The sequence below is a fragment of the Coregonus clupeaformis genome, unplaced genomic scaffold, assembly GCF_020615455.1.
Source record: "Coregonus clupeaformis isolate EN_2021a unplaced genomic scaffold, ASM2061545v1 scaf0278, whole genome shotgun sequence".
In the NCBI taxonomy this organism is placed as follows: domain Eukaryota; kingdom Metazoa; phylum Chordata; class Actinopteri; order Salmoniformes; family Salmonidae; genus Coregonus; species Coregonus clupeaformis.
In genome coordinates, this window is record NW_025533733.1 from 282,994 (window position 1) to 302,500 (window position 19,507).

General features: G+C 46.1%; 1 protein-coding gene across 2 annotated transcripts in view; it reads left to right on the top strand.

The window, feature by feature from the left end:
- Window positions 1–24: 24 nt before the first annotated feature.
- Window positions 25–19,507, top strand: part of gabra6a (gamma-aminobutyric acid type A receptor subunit alpha6a) — a 21,401-nt gene continuing 1,918 nt past the window's right edge. Inside the window, exons 1-9 of one of the 2 annotated variants that reach the window (XM_041836372.2) lie at window positions 25–135; window positions 319–425; window positions 2,675–2,742; window positions 3,338–3,558; window positions 4,052–4,134; window positions 4,581–4,724; window positions 5,846–5,998; window positions 7,420–7,682; window positions 12,286–12,527. In XM_041836372.2, coding sequence (XP_041692306.2) covers window positions 95–135; window positions 319–425; window positions 2,675–2,742; window positions 3,338–3,558; window positions 4,052–4,134; window positions 4,581–4,724; window positions 5,846–5,998; window positions 7,420–7,682; window positions 12,286–12,527 — 1,322 coding nt within the window. In that variant the 5' untranslated portion in view covers window positions 25–94. The remainder of the gene's footprint in view (window positions 136–318; window positions 426–2,674; window positions 2,743–3,337; window positions 3,559–4,051; window positions 4,135–4,580; window positions 4,725–5,845; window positions 5,999–7,419; window positions 7,683–12,285; window positions 12,528–19,507) is intronic. The other variant, XM_041836381.2, reaches the window with a different exon arrangement.

The window sequence follows — 19,507 nt, forward strand, 5'->3', positions numbered from 1 at the left end:
CATTCAGTTTAGACTAGCGGAGGACGGAGAAAGGCTGACTATTTAACTTAAACTCAAAGAGTTGACAGGGAATGTTTTTCATAACCTGGTGCCAATGATGGGTCTCTTGATTCTGATTTTGGTAACTTTGACTTGGTGAGTAAAATAACCTTTTTCTAATTGTATCAATGGGTACGCCTCTATAGTTTCTTGAATGTATATCAATTGTGTATGATAATAAACATACCAATCATAATCCTAATAGGTTTACCTTACTAAGCCTATAGGTCTACACAGGGCAGTATAAACTGTCATCAATTATGATTGCATTGATTTCAGTGTTGGCAGTGTCTATGGACAAGAAAGCTACGCAGGTGAAAACATCACCCGTATTCTGGACCGACTACTAGATGGATATGACAACCGGTTGCGACCAGGATCCGGAGGTGGGCCTGGCGTCCTCTATTCTGATGTATTTTCCTATATCTTACATCTGCAGTACTTTTCATTGAATAAGTAGGAAATAACATAGTCAAATAAAATAAAATACAATTTTATTTGTCACATGCGCCGAATACAACAGCTGTAGACCTTACAGCGAAATGCTTACTTACAAGCTCTTAACCAACAATGCCGTTTTAAGAAAAATAAATAATTAAAGAGCAGCAGTAAAATAAAACAGTAGGGAGGCTATATACAGGGGGTACCGGTACAGAGTCAATGTGCACAGGTTAGTCGAGGTAATTGAGGTAATATGTACATGTAGGTAGAGTTAAGGGGACAATGCAAATAGTCCCGGTAGCCATTTGATTAGCTGTTCAGAGTCTTATGGCTTGGGGGTAGAAGCTGTTAAGAAGCCTTTTGGACCTAGACTTGGCGCTCCGGTACCGCTTGCCGTGCAGTAGCAGAGAGAACAGTCTATGACTAGGGTGGCTGGAGTCTTTGACCATTTTTAGGGCCTTCCTCTGACACGCCTGGTATAGAGGTCCTGGATGGCAGGAAGCTTGGCCCCAGTGATGTACTGGGCCGTACGCACTACCCTCTGTAGTGCCTTGCGGTCGGAGGCCGTGCAGTTGCCATACCAGGCAGTGATGCAACTAGTCAGGATGCTCTCGATGGTGCAGCTTTATCATTTTTTGAGGATCTGAGGACCCATGCCAAATCTTTTCAGTCTCCTGAAGAGGAATAGGCTTTGTCGTGCCCTCTTCACGACTGTCTTGATGTGTTTGGACCATGATAGTTTGTTGGTGATGTGGACACCAAGGAACTTGAAACTCTCAACCTGGTTCACTACAGCCCTGTCGATGAGAATGGGGGCATGCTCCGTCCTCCTTTTCCTGTAGTCCACAATCATCTCCTTTGTCTTGATCACGTTGAGGGAGAGGTTGTTGTCCTGGCACCACACTGCCAGGTCTCTGACCTCCTCCCTATAGGCTGTCAAATCGTTGTCGGTGATCAGGCCTACCACTGTTGTGCCATCGGGCAAACTTAATGATGGTGTTGGAGTCGTGCCTGGCCATGCAGTCATGGGTGAACAGGGAGTACAGGAGGGGACTGAGCACGCACCCCTGAGGGGCCCCTGTGTTGAGGATTAGCGTGGCAGATATGTTGTTACCTACCCTTACCACCTGGGGGCGGCCCGTCAGGAAGTCCAGGATCCAGTTGCAGAGGGAGGTGTTTAGTCCCAGGGTCCTTAGCTTAGTGATAAGCTTTGAGGGCACTATGGAGTTGAACGCTGAGCTGTAGTCAATGAATAGCATTCTCACGTAGTGTTCTTTTTGTCCAGGTGGGAAAGGGCAGTGTGGAGTGCAATAGAGATGACATCATCTGTGGATCTGTTGGGGAGGTATGCAAATTGGAGTGGGTCTAGGGTTTCTAGGATAATGGTGTTGATGTGAGCCATGACCAGCCTTTCAAAGCACTTCATGGCTACAGACGTGAGTGCTACGTGTCTGTAGTCATTTAGGCAGGTTACCTTAGTGCTCGGAGTACATGTCCTGGTAATCCGTCTGGCCCTGCTACCTTGTGAATGTTAACCTGTTTAAAGGTCTTACTCACATCGACTACGGAGAGCGGGATCACACAGTCGTCCAGAACAGCTGATGATCTCATGCATGCTTCAGTGTTGCTTGCCTTGAAGCGAGCATAGAAGTAATTTAGCTCGTCTGGTAGGCTTGTGTCACTGGGCAGCTCGTGGCTGTGCTTCCCTTTGTAGTCTGTAATAGTTTTCAAGCCCTGCCACATCCGATGAGCGTCGGAGCTGGTGTAGTACGATTTAATCTTAGTCCTTTTATTGACTCTTTGCCTGTTTGATGGTTCGTCTGAGGGCATAGCAGGATTTCTTATAAGTGTCCGGGTTAGAGTCCCGCTCCTTGAAAGCGGCAGCTCTACCCTTTAGCTCAGTGCGGATGATGTCTGTAATCCATGGCTTCTGGTTGGGGTATGTACGTACGGTCACTGTGGGGACGACGTCATCGATGCACTTATTGATGAAGCCAGTGACTGATGTGGTGTACTCAATGCCATCGGAAGAATCACGGAACATATTCCAGTCTGTGCTAGCAAAACAGTAGTGGGGCTATTACAATGTACTGTATTTTTACCTGGTTAGTTTCTTAAAAAGAATTGTTCATAGTCTATTTACAGTTTTCCATATTTTTATGGGCAACAATTAAAATCACTATATCCTTTTCAGGTATGATTACAGAGGTGAAAACAGATATCTTTGTCACCAGCTTTGGACCAGTATCAGATGTGGAAATGGTATGAGACAAACAGCATATTCCCACAGGCTTACTGTCACATAATGTATGTCGTTTAGCAACTGTGTTTATATGTTATGTTTACATATAGTTTCTTATGCATTTATTATATATGGGTTTCAACTGAGCTTCATTGTCCACTGCACTGCTGCCTTATGGGCAGGCTGCTGTAGACTGTAGATTAGATTATGAGCCGTTTAGCTTAATTAGTTTCAATACACTAACTAGGGGAGGGTCCTGGGCTGGCGTAATGTTTATTTTAGCCTCTAAATCAATATGTTAAGCAAACTGAGTGCTCAAACGGATTGATGAATGAATATCTATAGGTAGTTATTGTCATAATAATCTCATCATCTCTCTGGACTGTCTTGTCTGAATGGATTTAACTGTAGATAGTTAGTTACAAACACATGTATTATGTCTGTGGTTTGGAGCAGGACCTGCATATCGTACTGTGCATTCCTCTGGCCTTCTTCAGGACTGCAGAATATAGATTCTAGATCTACATTCTACATTCTAAATTCCAGATTCTACATTCTAGATCCAGAACCTGTCTGGTGATCAGTCATCTAATGCCTGGCCTTCTACCTCCTCAGGAGTACACCATAGACATGTTCTTCCGCCAGACCTGGGTGGACGAGAGGCTGAAGTACGACGGCGCCGTGGAGATCCTGCGTCTCAACAACAAGATGGTGGATAAGATCTGGACGCCCGACACGTTCTTCAGGAACTCCAGGAAGTCCATCGCCCACAACATGACCACTCCCAACAAGCTGTTCCGCATCATGCAGAACGGGACCATCCTCTACACTATGAGGTACCCTGAGTCCCTAGCCCCTCCTCCCTGGGCCCTCCTGTAGAACCTCTTCACTATGAGGTAGCCCCTCCTCCCTGGGCCCTCCTGTAGAACCTCTTCACCATGAGGTAGCCCCTCCTCCCTGGACCCTCCTGTAGAACCTCTTCACTATGAGGTAGCCCCTCCTCCCTGGACCCTCCTGTAGAACCTCTTCACCATGAGGTAGCCCCTCCTCCCTGGGCCCTCCTGTAGAACCTCTTCACCATGAGGTAGCCCCTCCTCCCTGGGCCCTCCTGTAGAACCTCTTCACCATGAGGTAACCTGCAGGAAGAAGTGTTTTAAATAAACCCCTTTTTGTAGCCAATTAAGACTGACAATTAAGACTATGAAAAATAAAACGCTGGTGCAGTGCTGCTTTGCACAGAGGAAACCAGTTGTGTTGTACTGTATACACAGGTTTTACACAGATCATGAAATCAGACGTCTAATGTTGTGTGTTCTATTCGTATCTCAGACTAACCATCAGTGCAGAGTGTCCCATGAGGCTCATGGACTTTCCTATGGATGGACATGCCTGTCCTCTCAGGTTCGGCAGCTGTGAGTTCTCAGTCTAGGATCTCCTTTCTCTGGCTCTTTTTTAAAAGTAATTAGGGCTGTCATATTCTTGTAATGTTTTTTGTATGAAAAAGCTGAAATTTGTAGCAAATTCAGAAGTTCCGATTAATCACAGCAAATCCTGCGATTAACTCGTTTTTCTATCGTTTGACAGCCCTAAAAGTAATGTTTTGAAGTGATTGATCATAACAAAGGATAAACCTGGCTTTGAGCAGAGAGAGTTTGCTTCATGCACTGAAACAGTAACATTCACATCCTTACGCTCCTCAAAATAGTTAGCTCCATATCCCCTTTGTAGTGCACTACTTTAGTGTACTATAAAAGGAACAGGGGACCATTTCAGATGCATACGATGTTTTGTTGTTTCTGTGAACATTATATATAGGAATGGTATGACAACTGAATGAACTTGTTTCTGTATACATCAGATGCGTACACGAGCAGTGAGATCACCTTTACCTGGAGGAAGGGCCTGGAAGCTTCCGTAGACTGTCCTCAGGAGTCTATCAGTCTGCTACAGTATGACCTGGTGGGACAGAAGTTATCCACGGAGACATTCAAGTCCAACACAGGTAAGGACCCACTGTAGGTTACAATACAATTAGAAACCATTGGTATACCGAGAAGCGTGTGTGTGTTTTGTGACTACTACACTACTATACTACTAAACTACAGTACTACACTACACTACTATACTACTAAACTACAGTACTACACTACAATACTATACTACTAAACTACAGTACTACACTACAATACTATACTACTAAACTACAGTACTACACTACACTACTATACTACTAAACTACAGTACTACACTACAATACTATACTACTAAACTACTACAATACACTTCTCACTACTACACTACTACACTACTACACTACACTACTACACTACTACACTACTAAATTACGCTACTACACTACACTACTGCACTACAGTACACTTCTACACTACACTACTATGCTACTACATTACACTACTACACTACACTACTACACTACACTACACTACTACACTACTACACTACTACACTACACTACTACACTACACTACGACACTACTACACTAAACTACTACCCTACCCTACCCTACACTACACTACATTACTAAACTACACTCCTACACTACTACACAACCACACTACACTACATTAATACACTACTACACTACAATACTACACTACACTACACCACTACACTACTACACTACCACACTACTACACTACATTACTACACTACACTTCGATACTACACTCCCCTCCTCTCGTCTTTTGTCTCTCTCTCCCTCCCTCTCTCCCCTCCTCTCTCCCTCTCTCTCCGCCTCTTCTCTCCCTCTGCACCCCACCTCTTCTCTGATCTGCTCTGTCTCAGGGTAGGGGGGCAGTCAGATATCTTCACTATATGTCTCTAATTGGTTATATCTCTACAGCCTTTCCAGGTCCAAGGACACCCAAGGACATTCATTCTCCTCTCCTCTCCTCTCCTCTCCTCTCCTCTCCTCTCCCTCTCCTCTCCTCTCCTCTCCCTCTCCTCTCCTCTCCTCTCCTCTCCTCTCCTCTCCTCTCCTCTCCTCTCCTCTCCTCTCCTCTCCTCTCCTCATCCTCTCCTCATCCTCTCCTTTCCTGTATCAGTGTTAGGGTCTCTCTCACCGCTGCTCTCTACTGATACCTATTCTGTTTATCTTCCAGGTGACTACTCTGTCATGGTAGTCCATTTTCTACTACAGAGGAAGCTAGGCTACTACCTGATTCAGACGTACATCCCTCTGATTATGGTGGTGGTTCTGTCACAAGTAGCTTTCTGGATCAACAAAGAGTCTGTCCCTGCACGAACTGTGGCTGGTATGATAACAACCCTCTGTCTCTGTGTCCGGTATGATAACAACCCTCTGTCTCTGTGTCCGGTATGATAACAACCCTCTGTCTCTGTGTCCGGTATGATAACAACCCTCTGTCTCTGTGTCCGGTATGATAACAACCCTCTGTCTCTGTGTCCGGTATGATAACAACCCTCTATCTCTGTGTCCGGTATGATAACAACCCTCTGTTCATTAGTCTCTCTCTCTCTCCTCCCATGCCACATGTAATTAGTGTAGCCTACACTGTTTTTTAGTGCTGAGCGATTAGTGCTTTTTGACGTAGATTCGGTTTCGGTTCGATAATTAACAAAAAAATCCAGGTTTTCGACCCTGCTGGTAATCTATGAATATTTGAACATCTTGGAGAAAAATCAGGCCTTAATGGCCATGTACTGTTATAATCTGAGGGGACCCCTCAGAGCCTGGTTCCTCTCTAGGTTTCTTCCTAGGTTTCTGCCTTTCTAGGGAGTTTTTCCTAGCCACCGTGCTTCTACATCTGCATTGCTTGCTGTTTGGCGTTTTAGGCTGGGTTTCTGTACAGCACTTTGTGACATCGGCTGACGTAAAAAGGGCTTTATAAATGTATTGTATTTATTTTTATTTTACCCTTATTTAACAAGGCAAGTCAGTTAAGAACAAATTCTTATTTACAATGACGGCCTACACCGGCCAAACCCGGACGACGCTGGGCCAATTGTGCGCCGCCCTATGGGACTCCCAATCACGGACGGTTGTGATACAGCCTGGAATCGAACCAGGGGGTCTGTAGTGACACCTCAAGCACTGAGATGCAGTGCCTTAGACCACTGCATATAAAATGTGATTGATTTGATTGATTGATTGATTGATTGATATGCATATCCTTGCTTCAGGTCCTGAGCTACAGGCAGTTAGAAATGGGTATGTCATTTTATGCGAAAATTTGAAAAAAGGCTCAGATCTTTAAGAGGTTAAAAACTAATTAGACTGTATCCTGTTGACCCCATTTCGCCTAGTCTCATCACACAACCCTTAATTACAGGGGGTAGTCCAGGGGAGCTGGACACTCCAAAAACACAACAGGAGGTAGCCTGGGAGAGCTGGACACTCCAAAAACACATTTGGGATGCCCTGGAAATTATGGGATGGATGAAAGAATAATATATTTAATGGTTATGAGGGTACCCCAAGTTACATTCTAAGTTTATGTATGTGGGTGCCCAAAATGTGTTATGGGGAAGCCCCAAGCCCTATCTTGGGGTACCCACCGTTGAATACGTTATCTTTAACCCAGCCTATTATTTATCAGGGCATCCCCGAATGACAAGTTGTAATTGGAACCCTGTCTCAAACACAAACATATGATAATAGTGTTCTAATTCTGTTTCTATGGTCTCCATCTCCGCCTATCCTAACAACCAACAGGCATCACCACGGTCCTCACCATGACAACCCTCAGCATCAGCGCCCGCCAGTCTCTGCCCAAGGTGGCCTACGCTACAGCCATGGACTGGTTCATCGCCGTGTGTTTCGCCTTCGTGGCGTCCGCGCTCATCGAGTTCGCCGCCGTCAACTACTTGGCTACGCTGCAGGCCAACAGACTGAAGAAGAACGCCAGGCAGAAAAAACTGGAGGTCCTGGCGGAAGCAAGATATGATGATGAGGAGGAGGATGAGAGTGCTTCATCTGTAAGTTATTTACTGGATGTAGGGTGGGTGGGGGGGGCATAAACACTCACACAGACGTGGTTAGGGTTGGTAGCTAGGGGTTTTACAGTATGCAGCTGTAACTGTAACGAGCAGCATTCACAGAGGCTGGCTCTCCCCTTTCAACTACAGAACACCATCACTAAGGCTCTCCCCATTCAACTATAGAACACCATCACTAAGGCTCTCTCCATTCAACCTCAGAACACCATCACTAAGACTCTCTCCATTCAACTACAGAACACCATCACTAAGGCTCTCCCCATTCAACTATAGAACACCATCACTAAGGCTCTCTCCATTCAACCTCAGAACACCATCACTAAGGCTCTCTCCATTCAACTACAGAACACCATCACTAAGGCTCTCTCCATTCAACTATAGAACACCATCACTAAGGCTCTCTCCATTCAACCTCAGAACACCATCACTAAGACTCTCTCCATTCAACTACAGAACACCATCACTAAGGCTCTCTCCATTCAACTATAGAACACCATCACTAAGGCTCTCTCCATTCAACCTCAGAACACCATCACTAAGACTCTCTCCATTCAACTACAGAACACCATCACTAAGGCTCTCTCCATTCAACTATAGAACACCATCACTAAGGCTCTCTCCATTCAACTACAGAACACCATCACTAAGACTCTCTCCATTCAACTACAGAACACCATCACTAAGGCTCTCTCCATTCAACTACAGAACACCATCACTAAGGCTCTCTCCATTCAACTACAGAACACCATCACTAAGGCTCTCCCCATTCAACCTCAGAACACCATCACTAAGGCTCTCCCCATTCAACTACAGAACACCATCACTAAAGCTCTCCCCATTCAACTACAGAACACCATCACTAAAGCTCTCCTCATTCAACTATAGAACACCACACATTAAATAGTGATGCACACAGTTGTCATGCTCTCATATCTTTGTGGAGGTAGCTAGCTAGTTATATACTATATTCTATATGCTATATGCTATATGTTTTATACTATATGCTACATGCTATATTCTTATGCTTTATGTTATATGCTACATGCTATATTCTATATGCTATATGTTATATGCTACATGCTATATTCTATATGCTATATTCTATATGCTATATGTTATATGCTACATGCTATATGCTATATGCTATATGTTATATGCTATATGCTACATGTTATATTCTATATGCTATATTCTATATGGTATATGCTATTATGCTAATCCAGTAAGCCACTGTGCATGGTAGATTGGTGTCCTGCGATAGCTGGCTCACATCTTAGTAGTGTTAGGCTCATGGTTAGATGTTTCTAAATAGCCTGAGTGAGTGTGAGAATGAACAGGGCACAACTAGGAGCTCAGACACACTGACAAGCTGCTGTGTGCTATACGGACAATTGGCAATGGCATGTACTGTAGTGTAGTGTTAAATAGTGTTGAAAAAGAGAGAGCGAGAGAGACCATGGGTATACAGTGGGGGAAAAAAAGTATTTAGTCAGCCACCAATTGTGCAAGTTCTCCCACTTGAAAAGATGAGAGAGGCCTGTAATTTTCATCATAGGTACACGTCAACTATGACAGACAAAATGAGAATTTTTTTTCCAGAAAATCACATTGTAGGATTTTTAATGAATTTATTTGCAAATTATGGTGGAAAATAAGTATTTGGTCAATAACAAAAGTTTCTCAATACTTTGTTATATACCCTTTGTTGGCAATGACACAGGTCAAACGTTTTCTGTAAGTCTTCACAAGGTTTTCACACACTGTTGCTGGTATTTTGGCCCATTCCTCCATGCAGATCTCCTCTAGAGCAGTGATGTTTTGGGACTGTCGCTGGGCAACACAGACTTTCAACTCCCTCCAAAGATTTTCTATGGGGTTGAGATCTGGAGACTGGCTAGGCCACTCCAGGACCTTGAAATGCTTCTTAAGAAGCCACTCCTTCGTTGCCCGGGCGGTGTGTTTGGGATCATTGTCATGCTGAAAGACCCAGCCACGTTTAATCTTCAATGCCCTTGCTGATGGAAGGAGGTTTTCACTCAAAATCTCACGATACATGGCCCCATTCATTCTTTCCTTTACACGGATCAGTCGTCCTGGTCCCTTTGCAGAAAAACAGCCCCAAAGCATGATGTTTCCATGATGTTTCCACCCCCATGCTTCACAGTAGGTATGGTGTTCTTTGGATGCAACTCAGCATTCTTTGTCCTCCAAACACGACGAGTTGAGTTTTTACCAAAAAGTTATATTTTGGTTTCATCTGACCATATGACATTCTCCCAATCCTCTTCTGGATCATCCAAATGCACTCTAGCAAACTTCAGACGGGCCTGGACATGTACTGGCTTAAGCAGGGGGACACGTCTGGCACTGCAGGATTTGAGTCCCTGGCGGCGTAGTGTGTTACTGATGGTAGGCTTTGTTACTTTGGTCCCAGCTCTCTGCAGGTCATTCACTAGGTCCCCCGTGTGGTTCTGGGATTTTTGCTCACCGTTCTTGTGATCATTTTGACCCCACCGGGTGAGATCTTGCGTGGAGCCCCAGATCGAGGGAGATTATCAGTGGTCTTGTATGTCTTCCATTTCCTAATAATTGCTCCCACAGTTGATTTCTTCAAACCAAGCTGCTTACCTATTGCAGATTCAGTCTTCCCAGCCTGGTGCAGGTCTACAATTTTGTTTATGGTGTCCTTTGACAGCTCTTTGGTCTTGGCCATAGTGGAGTTTGGAGTGTGACTGTTTGAGGTTGTGGACAGGTGTCTTTTATACTGATAACAAGTTCAAACAGGTGCCATTAATACAGGTAACGAGTGGAGGACAGAGGAGCCTCTTAAAGAATAAGTTACAGGTCTGTGAGAGACAGAAATCTTGCTTGTTTGTAGGTGACCAAATACTTATTTTCCACCATAATTTGCAAATAAATTCATTAAAAATCCTACAATGTGATTTTCTGGAAAAAAAATTCTCTCAATTTGTCTGTCATAGTTGACGTGTACCTATGATGAAAATTACAGGCCTCTCTCATCTTTTTAAGTGGGAGAACTTGCACAATTGGTGGCTGACTAAATACTTTTTTTCCCCCACTGTACATATTACCTGCAGCATCATACTATAGGAGTGGATACATGTATGTTCTCTACTCCAGTAGTATTATATTCCATGATTCCATGGTACATGTGTATGCATCCAGATGCTACTCCCAGAGGTGTTGCATTAGCTCTTCTAGATTGGGAATTCTACTACACTAATGATCCCTGTTGCCTGTTCTCTTCAATCCTCTGCCCCTCCACCCTACCCCTCCTCTACCTCCACCCCTAACCCTCCACTCCACCCCTCCTCTACCTCCACCCCTAACCCTCCACCCCACCCCTCCTCTACCTCCACCCCTAACCCTCCACCCCACCCCTCCTCTACCTCAACCCCTAACCCTCCACCCCACCCCTCCTCTACCTCCACCCCTAACCCTAACCCTCCACCCCACCCCACCCCACCCCCTCCTCTACCTCAACCCCTAACCCTCCACCCCACCCCTCCTCTACCTCCACCCCTAACCCTCCACCCCACCCCTCCTCTACCTCCACCCCTAACCCTCCACCCCACCCCACCCCTCCTCTACCTCAACCCCTAACCCTCCAACCCACACCTCCTCTACCTCCACCCCTAACCCTCCACCCCACCCCTCCTCTACCTCAACCCCTAACCCTCCACCCCACCCCTCCTCTACCTCCACCCCTAACCCTCCACCCCACCCCACCCCTCCTCTACCTCAACCCCTAACCCTCCACCCCAACCCTCCTCTTCCTCCACCCCTAACCCTCCACCCCAACCCACCTCTACCTCCACCCCTAACCCTCCACTCCACCCCTCCTCTACCTCCACCCCTAACCCTCCACCCCACCCCTCCTCTACCTCAACCCCCTAACCCTCCACCCCACCCCACCCCCACCCTCCTCTACCTCAACCCCTAACCCTCCACCCCACCCCTCCTCTACCTCCACCCCTAACCCTCCACCCCACCCCACCCCTCCTCTACCTCAACCCCTAACCCTCCAACCCACACCTCCTCTACCTCCACCCCCTAACCCCCCACCCCACCCCTCCTCTACCTCAACCCCTAACCCTCCACCCCAACCCTCCTCTTCCTCCACCCCTAACCCTCCACCCCAACCCACCTCTACCTCCACCCCCTAACCCTCCACTCCACCCCTCCTCTACCTCCACCCCTAACCCTCCACCCCACCCCTCCTCTACCTCAACCCCTAACCCTCCACCCCACCCCACCCCACCCCACCCCTCCTCTACCTCAACCCCTAACCCTCCACCCCACCCCTCCTCTACCTCCACCCCTAACCCTCCACCCCACCCCACCCCTCCTCTACCTCAACCCCTAACCCTCCAACCCACACCTCCTCTACCTCCACCCCTAACCCTCCACCCCACCCCACCCTCCTCTACCTCAACCCCCTAACCCTCCAACCCAACCCTCCTCTTCCTCCACCCCTAACCCTCCACCCCAACCCTCCTCTATGTCCACCTCTAACCTTCAACCCCTAACCCTACACCATCACCGCACTCCGTTCCCCCAGCCCCCGTCAGAGAGAGGGGGCCTGAAGAAGAGGTATAACTCCATAGCCCAGAGTGAGACGGACACTGGCCCCCCGTTGCCCATCTTCCTGCAGCAGGGTTCAGCTGTGCCCCCCAACCCAGCTCTGGCTGGCACTAGCCCCATAGACCAGTACTCCCGCATCATGTTCCCCCTGGCCTTCGCACTCTTCAACCTGTTCTACTGGATCATATACTTGGGCAAGGACACCATGGAACAGGCCAGGTATGAGTTAATAAAGTCTCTATTCTGTTCTATTAGGACACCATGGAACAGGCCAATGTCTATGACCCTCAAACTCAACTCTGGACCTCAAAGCCAGTTCCACTGCGTTTTTTAATTGTTCATCTATAATGATCAGGTAGAACAGTAAACCAGAAGGCTCCGGACCTCGTAGGGTCAGAGTTGAATACCCCTGGTCTATTACATAAAAATACTAAAGAACATACAAATAATTCATAGTGGAAGGACTCTGGTGTGTCATTGCAATGATAAACAGATAAAGTGTGACTTTTCAGTCACAGAACAAAACATTGCCCTTTAATGTATTATTTTATGTTAGGACCTTCTCATCGGTGTTACTGAAGACTGACTGTTTTATGTTAGGACCTTCTAATCAGTGTTACTGAAGACACTGTTTTATGTTAGCACCTTCTCATTGGTGTTACTGAAGACTGACTGTTTTATGTTAGCACCTTCTAATCAGTGTTACTGAAGACTGACTGTTTTATGTTAGGACCTTCTCATTGGTGTTACTGAAGACTGCCTGATATCCAAGATGGCGTAGCAGTGCGTTCGTGTTTTCTATAGTGTCCTCATGTAAATAGCCTGTTTTTGTTGTTGTTGTCTTTTTCGTATATATTTTCGTATATATTTCTCAATCTCACTTTCCATCCGTTAACTAAATATACTTTCCTGCAACCCGCCTCACCCAATGTGGAACGGATTCTATTATTTATTTTTTATCCAGAACCTCTGGCTGAAACTAGCCAGCTAGCCAGCTGACTAGCTACTTGCTATTAGCCACCGTTAGCGGTCTTCACCATTGTCCGTGGCCTGCACTACCTACCAGCCAGCTCTAGCCTGGACAATTATCGGCCAGTCTGCACATCGCGCTATCGAGCCAGAGCATATCGGATTTTCTGCCGGAATCACTGGACCTTAACACTGGATCATCGCAACTAGCTAGCTGCAACCGAGTGGCTGTTGTTGTTGTTGGCTAATCACCACTGTCCGAAGCTAGCCCCAGTTAGCCTTGAGCTAGCCTCGAGCCAGGCCCATCTCCCGGCTATCTACCTCTCTGTCAACCGGACGGGACCTGCTAGTGTTGACACGGAGCCCCACCGATCCATCACGACTGATTTGCCGACGTAATCGTCTGATGTGGTTTCAACAGGCTTCCCATTGCGATGACCACGAAGATCCATCTGCTAGCCCCGGCCCGCTAGCACGCGTAATCAACAGCCGTGCCTCCTGCTCGCCTGTGCTTTAGCAGCCTACGATCTGCTCCCGGACTTACTAAGTGCTGTTCACTGGACGTTATGATCACTCAGCTACACAGCTAATGCCTGCTGGACTGTTCCTTTACACGGTACCTCATCCTGTTTATCTGTTTAGCCTCAGCCCAAACTTTCGTCGCCATTACCAGTTGTTGTCTTAGCCCTCTCGAATAACACCTGTGATTGCGTTATGCCTCTCTCCCATGTCAATATGCCTAGCCATTTGCTGTTTGGGTTAGTTCTTATTATACAATTTCACTGTAGAGCCCCAAGTTCAGCTCAACCAGCCTCAGAGAGCTCCTTTGTCCCACCCCCCCATACAAGCGGAGACAGGCTCAATCGGTACCTCCAGTGATGCTATCTCTTTCATAGTTACCCAATGCTTAGGTGTACCTCCACTGTACTCATATCCTTCCATATCCTTGTCTGTACATAATGCCCTGAATCAAGTCTACAACGCCCGGAAATCTGCCCCTCTTCTCTGTACCCAACGCACTAGAAGACCAGTTCTTAAAGCCTTTAGCCGTATCCTTATTCTATTCCTCCTCTGTTCCTCTGGTGATGTAGAGGTTAACCCAGGCCCTGTAGCCCCCAGTATCACTCCTACCCCCCAGGCGCTATCATTTGTTGACTTCTGTAACCGTAAAAGCCTTTGTTTCTTGCATGTTAACATCAGAAGCCTCCTCCCCAAGTTTGAGTTATTCACTGCGTTAGCACACTCTGCCAACCCTGATGTTCTTGCAGTGTCTGAATCTTGGCTTAGGAAGGCCACCAAAAATTCAGAAATGTCCATTCCGAACAACAACATTTTCCGTCTAGATAGAACTGCCAAAAGGGGCGGAGTTGCAATCTACTGTAGAGATCTATCATACTATCCAGGTCTGTGCCCAAACAGTTTGAGCTTCTACTTCTAAAAATCCACCTTTCCAGAAATAAGTCTCTCACTGTTGCCGCTTGCTACAGCCCCCCCACAGCCCCCAGTTGTGCCCTGGACACCATATGTGAATTGCTTGCCCCCTATCTATCCTCAGAGTTCATACTGCTTGGTGACCTAAACTGGGATATGCTTAACACCCCGGCCGTCGTACAATCTAAACTAGATGCCCTCAATCTCACACAAATCATCAAGGAACCTACCAGGTACAACTCTAAATCCGTAAACATGGGCACCCTCATAGATATCATCCTGACTAATTTACCCTCTAAATACACCTTCGCTGTCTTCAACCAGGATCTCAGCGATCACTGCCTCATTAACTGCGTCCGTAATGGGTCCGCGGTCAAACGACCACCCCTCATCACTGTCAAACGCTCCCTAAAACAATTCAGCGACCAGGCCTTTCTAATTGACCTGGCCTGGGTATCCTGAATGGATATTGACCTCATTCCGTCAATAGAGGATGCCTGGATGTTCTTTAAAAGTGCTTTCCTCTCCATCTTAAATAAGCATGCCCCATTCAAAAAATTCAGAACTAAGAACAGATATAGCCCCTGGTTCACCCCAGACTTGACTGCCCTTGACCAGCACAAAAACATCCTGTGGCGTACTGCATTAGCATCGAACAGCCCCCGTGATATGCAACTTTTCAGGGAAGTCAGGAACCAATATAGACAAGCAGTTAGGAAAGCAAAGGCTAGCTTTTTCAAACAGAAATGTGCATCCTGTAGCACTAACTCCAAAAAGTTTTGGGACACTGTAAAGTCCATGGAGAATAAGGGCACCTCCTCCCAGCTACCCACTGCACTGAGGCTAGGAAACACTGTCTCCACCGATAAATCTACGATAATCGAGAATTTCAATAAGCATTTTGCTACGGCTGGCCATGCTTTCCACCTGGCTACCCCTACCCCGGCCACCAGCTCTGCACCCGCCTGGTTCACCAACTACTTCTCAGATAGAGTTCAGTGTGTCAAATCGGAGGGCCTGTTGTCTGGACCTATGGCAGTCTCTATGGGGGTGCCACAGGGTTCAATTCTTGGGCCGACTCTTTTCTCCGTGTATATCAATGATGTCGCTCTTGCTGCTGGTGACTCTCAGATCCACCTCTACGCAGACGACACCATTTTGTAAACATCTGGCCCTTCATTGGACACTGTGTTAACAAACCTCCAAACGAGCTTCAATGCCATACAACACTCCTTCAGTAGCCTCCAACTGCTCTTAAACACTAGTAAAACTAAATGCATGCTCTTCAATCGAACGCTGCTGGCACCCGCCCACCCGACTAGAATCACCACTCTCAGCGGGTCTGACTTAGAATATGTGGACAATTACAAATACCTAGGTGTCTGGTTAGACCGTAAACTCTCCTTCCAGACTCACATTAAGCATCTCCAATCCAAAGTTAAATCTAGAATTGGCTTCCTATTTCACAACAAAGCCTCCTTCACTCATGCTGCTAAACATGCCCTCGTAAAACGGACTATCCTACCGATCCTTGACTTCGGCGATGTCATTTACAAAATAGCTTCCAACACTCTACTCAACAAATTGGATGTAGTCTATCACAGTGCCATCCGTTTTGTCACCAAAGCCCCATATACTACCCACCATTGTGACCTGTACGCTCTTGTTGGCTGGCCCTCACTACATATTCGTCGCCAAACCCACTGGCTCCAGGTCATCTATAAATCACTTCTAGGCAAATCCCTGCCTTATCTTAGCTCATTGGTCACCATAGCAACACCCACCCGTAGTATGCGCTCCAGCAGGTATATCTTACTGGTCATCCCCAAAGCCAACACCTCCTTTGGCCGCCATTCCTTCCAGTTCTCTGCTGCTAATGACTGGAACGAACTGCAAAAATCTCTGAAGCTGGAGACTCTTATCTCCCTCACTATCTTTAAGCATCAGTTGTCAAAGCAGCTTACCGATCACTGCACCTGTACACAGCCCATCTGTAATTAGCCCACCCAACTACCTCATCCCCATATTGTTATTTACATTGTTATTTATTTTGCTCATTTGCACCCCAGTATCTCTATTTGCACATCATCTTCTGCACATCTATCACTCCAGTGTTAATACTAAATTGTAATTATTTTGCACTATAGCCTATTTATTGCCTTACCTCCATAACTACATTTGCACACACTGTATATAGATTTTCTATTGTGTTATTGACTGTACGTTTTGTTTACCCCATATGTAACTCTGTGTTGTTGTTGTTTTTATCGCACTGCTTTGCTTTATCTTGGCCAGGACGCAATTGTAAATTAGAACTTGTTCTCAACTGGCTTACCTGGTTAAATAAAGGTGAAATAAAAATAAATAAATAAAAATGTTAGCACCTTCTCATCAGTGTTACTGAAGACTGCCTGTTTTATATTTGACTATTCTATATCCACAACACAGACTTATGTAAATTCACTGTCAGTCTCCCAAATGGCACCACGTTCCCTACGTAGTGCACTACTTTTGACCAGGGTCCATAGGGTGCCATTTGGGACACGCACTGTTTCAGCTGCATATTGGACCATTCTGAATCTGTATCAACAACACAACACAGACCCACTGTATGTAACTCTGCCTTCTGCTCTCTGGTGATGATCTGCAGCAGCAGAACAATTACTAACCACAGTTTTTTGTCAAATACTTTTATCCAGACAGTAAAGACATGAATAATGTCTGCCGCTGGAACAACCCCTGGAGTTGTAGACCAACATGGGAAAGGGAAAGCCCCTGGAGTTGTAGACCAACATGGGAAAGGGAAAGCCCCTGGAGTTGTAGACCAACATGGGAAAGGGAAAGCCCCTGGAGTTGTAGACCAACATGGGAAAGGGAAAGCCCCTGGAGTTGTAGACCAACATGGGAAAGGGAAAGCCCCTGGAGTTGTAGACCAACATGGGAAAGGGAAAGCCCCTGGAGTTGTAGACCAACATGGGAAAGGGAAAGGGGTCGCTAGCTGGAGGATGTTAGAGAGAAAGAGGGGGAAGGAGGGAGAGACAGAGAGAGAGAGAGCAGAGAGAGAGCAGAGAGAGAGGGAGAGAGTGAGAGCAGAGAGAGAGAGAGGGAGAGGGAGAGTGAGAGCAGAGAGAGAGGGAGAGAGTGAGAGCAGAGAGAGAGAGAGCGAGCGAGAGAGGGATATGTGGGGCTTTTATCAGTTAGAGTATAGCACAAGTAATCGAAAAGGAGCTCAATTAATTTGCAAATAAATAATGTGCATCAAACAGTCGCCTCTACTTTTACATAAGGTTTACCTGGGGGCTGGCAAAACCCCAGGCAGTGGGTGCATCCCAATGGCACCCTATTCCCTATATAGTGCACTACTTTTGACCAGAGCTTTTGTCAGAAATAGTGCACTACATAGGGAATAGGGTGCAGACAGTCATTTTAATAATAATGCTCCTTCTCCCCGGGGGGTGGATTTGAGAGCCAGAGAAACCCCCGGTTGTTACGTTGTAACACTAACCACATAAAATGCAACTATTCACTTTCCTCCTCTTATAACTGAGCCACTTAGAGAACACAATGCTCCGTGTCTGACTGAAAGACGGAGACGCACACACACACACACACACACACACACATACACACACACACACACACACACACACACACACACACACACACACACACACACACACACACACACATAAACACACACACAGACACACACACACACACACACATACACACACACACATAAACACATACACATACACACATAAACACACACACAGACACACACACACACACACACACACACACACACACACATACACACACACACATAAACACACACACAGACACACACACACACACACACACATTACACACACACACATAAACACATACACATACACACATAAAGACACACACAGACACACACACACACACACACACACACACACACACACACACACACACACACACACACACACACACATAAACACACACACAGACACACACACACACACACACATACACACACACACATAAACACATACACATACACACATAAACACACATACACACATACACAGACACGCACACACACACACACACACACATACACACACACACATAAACACATACACATACACACATAAACACACATACACACATACACAGACACGCACACACACACACACACACACACATACACACACACACATAAACACATAGACATACACACATACACATACACACATAAACACACACACACACACACATACACACACACACACATAAACACATACACATAAACACATACACATACACACGTAAACACATACACATACACACATAAACACACAGACACACACACACACACACACACATAAACACATACACATACACACATAAACACACAGACACACACACACACACACATAAACACATACACATACACACATAAACACACAGACACACACACACACACAGACACATTCACACATACATACAGTACATATAGATGATACAGAGACGAGGGAGAAAGGCCACATAGAGACTACAGAGAGACACAGAGAGACTACAGAGAGAGTACAGAGAGACACAGAGAGTACAGAGAGACTACAGAAGACAACAGAGATACTACAGAGAGAAACAGAGACTACATAGAGACTACAGAGAGTCACAGAGAGATCGCAAAAGACTACAGAGAGACTACAGAGAGATATCGAGAGACTACAGAGACTACAGAGAGATAGTTAGAGACTACAGAGAGATAGTGAGATACTACAGAGAGATAGCGAGAGACTACA